Source organism: Leptonotus elevatus, chromosome 9 (genome assembly GCF_054856555.1).
Source record: "Leptonotus elevatus isolate MCC_2025b chromosome 9, RoL_Lele_1.0, whole genome shotgun sequence".
In the NCBI taxonomy this organism is placed as follows: Eukaryota; Metazoa; Chordata; class Actinopteri; order Syngnathiformes; family Syngnathidae; genus Leptonotus; species Leptonotus elevatus.
In genome coordinates this window covers 9,457,462-9,462,509 of record NC_141247.1, presented here as the reverse complement: position 1 = coordinate 9,462,509, position 5,048 = coordinate 9,457,462, and the positions used below count along the sequence as shown (strand labels likewise).

Genomic DNA, 5,048 nt, shown 5'->3' with positions numbered 1-5,048 from the left:
CATTCCACTGGCAACAGGAAGCAGTGTGGTGACATATGCATTATTGGATCGCAAACGTTTTACACCAGATGTTACCCGCCGCCTAATAAATACATAAATAAATAAATAAGTAACCAGCGATATTAAAATGCAGTACCTTTAATGAACTTGTATGGGTCAGTATGTTAGGTGTTCATCAAAAACGGGACTCGTTTTTCTTCTTCTTAGAAAGTATAGCCTACCCTACCACTATATCATATATCCAGTTTGAACATTAACATTGGGCTTATGTACAGTATGTATAAGAAAATTAAAAAAATCACCTGCACTTAATGAATCAATTAAAACACATCCTCAGTTGAACCAAACTACCCCAAACTATAATTGTTGCAATTCCATGTCATCTTCATCCTGATCTAAAAACAACAACAAAAAACTGAATTTTACAGTGATTCTTTCATGTACCACTAGAGAGAACTGACATACCACTATGCATACCACATTAGGAGAATCACTGACATAATAATGACAAGAAGGCTCACCTGTATTTCATAAATTGGACAAATGAATGTCTTCATGTAAATGACCAAGGCATATTATTTTGCCTTCATATTTTTTTATAACTCCATAGAGAGGGGTAGGAAGTAACAATGTACACATACTTCATTACTGTACTTAAGCATAGTACATTGTTTTGGTACCTGTATTTTACTTGAATACTTATTTTTTCAGATGACTTTTACTTTTTACTCCCCTTAAGCAGATATGTAGCTGCACTTTCTACTCCTTACTATGCCAAAAGAGGCCCATTCATTTCTCCCTATCCTTCACAAATGAAGACAGTAAAATGTTACTTTTGTAATCAAGTACATTTTAGTCTGTACTTTTTTTTACAAGTATCTGAACTTCTACTCATGTCAAGTACAGAGTATGAGTAGTTTTGCTTCTCATCATGAAGATCCACTCTTAATTATCATGATTAAATTGTGTACTCCATCACAGCATATTAATTCATCTGTGACTGACAGAATTACTGTATTCACATTTTTCCTTTAAGTAAATGTACCCCCCCCCCCCAGTCTTTTGGACAAGCAGTATAGGAAATGGGTGGAAGGGGTTGAGAGCGTAGAAAACTAGTCTTAACTCAATCAGTGGTGTCATCTTATATAATTTAAATGCAAGGTCATCGGTCATAAATCATAAATGGGTCATCGATCACATCTTACCCAAGCCAGTAGCTCGACCTTCCCCATTTGTCATCTCAGTTCACCAATATTATTTCTGCTGCCATCTTTAATTTATCACCAAACAGCACCACCCATCACAAACGTGTATTTTTAGATACATTTGTCCACAGAAAATATATTACAACAATATTTTTACTCATGCATGGGGACCATTGCACACTCAACACAAGAAGGCCAGAGAGAGCCTAGATTTAAAGCCTGAACCTCAGAGCTGTTAGGCCGAAATCATATCATGCTGTTTCCCAACGTCATCATTAATAAACAGACCGGGGTGGGGGATGTTTTGTCAACCACTTGTAAATTTAGAGCAAAGAAATCACTCCACACAACCAAGTACCGGTATGCAAACTGGGAAGCAACAAATGAAATGCCTTGTAGGATAAATAGTTGTCTGAATCTGAATCACTCTCTATCCACCTTACAGTTATTTTATCTCTGTTCGGATTGGTCTGCATTCCAAGTCCAGCACAACATGATGCACATGGGGTGCATATGACTTCACAGGTTCAATATGTTGGACGTTTGTCCTCCACGTCGCAGCAGTGAGGTCCCTCAGAAGACATGCGATGTGATTCGACGCGACGTCAGCCCAGGCCTGCCATGCCTCTCTGGCTGCTCTCTTCCCGGATACGCTGTCGTCCGCATCAGCCACTACATGTGAGGCCACGGCGTTCGCTGATGTCACGTTCTGATGAATGTGTAGAACACCGCCAGTTGTTTTCTTCAGCAGGCGACAGGCGACTGGCCAGCCGTCCTCAGAGCTCGGAATGAGGCCCAGGTTCACACGGTCTGCAATGTCACACAGCTGGACCTGAGATGGAAACAAAAATATCACTATATCCCTCATCATTTTGTAAATATGTTATCTTTTCATAGCAGACTGAAGAAAAGACACTAAGCTAAAACGAAATGTATGGCAATATTATTGTTGTTCCATCCCTTTATAATGTCTGACTTTCAAATGATGCCTTTAGGATAATAATAAATCTCGGTTCTGACACACTGTGCTTGTAGTTTCTGCATAATACTAAAAACTGTTGAAATCATTCTGTTACCCGTAGGCTATATAAAGTGATCAAATTATTAACACCTTGGTATAATAAAGTAATTCTACACTTCCTCATCAACTTAACGCTGTGTCTGGTTAGTGTTTATTGAGGCTGAAGAGCACAGAAAAATGTAAATTACTTGTCTATTGTCCCCTGGGTGAACTGTGCAACGGTCGCGTACTATGTTGGTCGCTAGGTTTTTACGCAGCGCCTCGACCGCATGTGGGTTCCACTCGCAGGCGTGGACATGTGCTGCACCCGCGTGGACCAGATATGGAAGTGTGAAGTATCCTATACCTAACAGCACAAAACAGACAAGTCATTTAAATGATCTATTGTTGTTTTCTTGCCATTTGAAGGTGGTAGGCTAGTTACGAAAAACTATGCTGAACAAAACCAGAAAAGCCAGCAACGATGTCAACCGTGATTTGAAACAAAACTTTACAAACCATACATTTTCCTTACCCGCATATAAATCAACCACGGTCTCGCCCCTGCAGTCGAATCCAGCAACCCGGAGCTTCTCTGTTATATTTCCAGCAGAAAACATGCATTTGGTGACGTCAAACTCATACCTGAAATTAGACATGAAATTCATTTAAGTGTCTTCTTGCTGTGGTCTGTGGTCTGTGGTCTGTGGTGTAGGCTGGTTGCAGGGCCCTGCTGATAAACAATGGCTGTCACATTGTTCGTTATGGCAACAATATCCATATTCATACTAGAGTACAAACATAAGACACTCGGGGGTGGGCTGAAGGTTGTTTGAATGATTATAATTACCACAACATCTGGCCCACCCACAGTGTTTTGCAATAAGGCTTTAGGGACACTCAATAAATATACTGTATTTTGGATTTATTTTGTGAGGGTGTGCCCAATGTTCTGTGTACTGAGCATACATACGTATGTCGCACTGGCAAACAACAGGAGTAAATGAGTTGATCCTCTGGAACGGACACTCACGTAATGCCGTTGTCCACATGTTTGACCCAGCTCTGCTCTCCCAGCAGCAGAGACACTTGAGGAGATCGGAAGCCATCACTAGATATTCGATTCATTCTCGCCAGTCGTTTGGCTCTCAGGCATTTGGCTACAGTGCGCCATAGCCGTTGATCTAAAATAAACAGAAGGGGAAAAAAATATTAATCTAACTGGTGGTGCTCACTTAAACCTATCAGCACACTGGAATCTGGCAATATTACCCATTTTATTCCATAGAGGCAGCAAGAAACAGTTGTGCCCCAGCAGGACTAAATCTCCATGCCGATGGAAGCTGCGGGGCAGGTCCTCCCTCACTTCTTTTGTCCAACTTTCTCCATGAAATTCCAACAACTCCTGGAGGACATCTTCTAAATTATCACCCCTTCTCCTGCCTCTCTCCTTCTTGGACATGACAGAAGGCTATGGACGATGTAAGGCAAAGTTAGAGCGGCGTTACTTTTCATTTAATTAGTTTAATTAAATGAGTGTTTATTACCTGGCACCAAACAACTGTAACCTCTTTGAAAACGATTAGATCATGTTGTAGTAAGCATGAAGGTAAAATGGGCACAAGGACAGTCCCAGTATCTTCTTTCACGATACATAAACTTCGGTCCAGAAATTTTTGGGACTGGAGGTATTCCCTGTGTAAAATAGACATAAAATGGTTTTAAAATTATGACAAGCCAGAAAGAAGAAAAAAATAAGTTTCAAGTCAATCTTAAAACAAATTGATCACTCATGTCCTCACTAGCCATGCTAACCGCTAACAACTTCAAGCTATTATTTTGCTGTAGACTACCTTAATTTCTGTGCACGGCAATGAGACACGCGGAGGCAAGGCACCCCTTCCATTTACAAGTAAAAACAAAATACATTTAGAACATTTGAAAAAAATGTCGACAAATAAATGTAAACACACGTAAATCGGACTAAAACGACACACGGTGCTTGTTTCCAGGTGGACAGTTAAGAACGACGGACTTGTACGTGAGAATAATATGTTTATGATCTATTTTAATTCACTATCGACCAACTTCCGATAAATTATTTTGCAAAAAAAATAAATACAATTAATAATAATAATAAAAGTTAAAAAGAAGGAATGAGAAAAAAAGACGTAGTTTGGACTAGGTGCGCATGATTGCCGCTAGAGGTCGCAAAATAGCTCACCTGCTCTGTGGAGCTCAGTGCTACTGACCAATTTCGACATACAGTACACTTTCCCCTGACAAACACGCACATTATTTATAATTAAAAATCTAATTTATTGATATACAATTCATACATTTCTGATACCGGACATTACCGTTTCCCAAGATCTTGACTTACTTTAACTTTATTATAATTTATACTATTACCAATATTAATTTATATTTATCCCCATTTTTCTGGATTGACTATTTATGGAAATTGATTTTTTTTTTTTAGATTTTTTTTTTTACCATAACTAAGATTGTATAGATAATGCTGTCTAATGCTCTATATTTAAATACTATGGTTGTTTTTATGGCATTGTGCAAAAGTGGTAAACACTTTGGTAAGGTGGTACACGTCTGCCTCGAAGTTCTGAGATTCGGGGTTTGAATCTGGGCTCCGGCCTTCCTGTGTGAAGTTTGCATGTTTTCCCCGTGCTTGCTTGGGTTTTCTCTGGGCACTCCCACATTACAAATACGTTAGGTTTAAAGTCAAGTCAAAAATGTTCTTTACAAAAATGTGTTCTATGCACCCTATCTTTGTCCAAAGATAGTATTTTGATTAATACTGTGTTTATGAAATTTTAATTAAGCAG

General features: G+C 39.1%; 1 protein-coding gene across 2 annotated transcripts; it reads right to left on the bottom strand.

Annotated features, from left to right (window-relative positions):
- Positions 1–126: 126 nt before the first annotated feature.
- tyw2 (tRNA wybutosine-synthesizing protein 2) lies at positions 127–4,220 on the bottom strand. Of its 2 annotated transcripts, none has more exons than XM_086084617.1 (7): positions 4,059–4,220; positions 3,753–3,900; positions 3,478–3,676; positions 3,239–3,389; positions 2,741–2,850; positions 2,415–2,572; positions 127–2,037 (listed from the first exon to the last, which is right to left on the bottom strand). In XM_086084617.1, exons 1-7 carry the CDS (start codon positions 4,109–4,111, stop codon positions 1,651–1,653), a joined length of 1,206 nt encoding a protein of 401 aa, XP_085940743.1. In that variant the 5' UTR covers positions 4,112–4,220; the 3' UTR covers positions 127–1,650. The 2 variants fall into 2 exon arrangements, with proteins under 2 accessions (XP_085940743.1, XP_085940744.1); XM_086084618.1 differs by having other exon boundaries at positions 2,457–2,572.
- Positions 4,221–5,048: the final 828 nt, after the last annotated feature.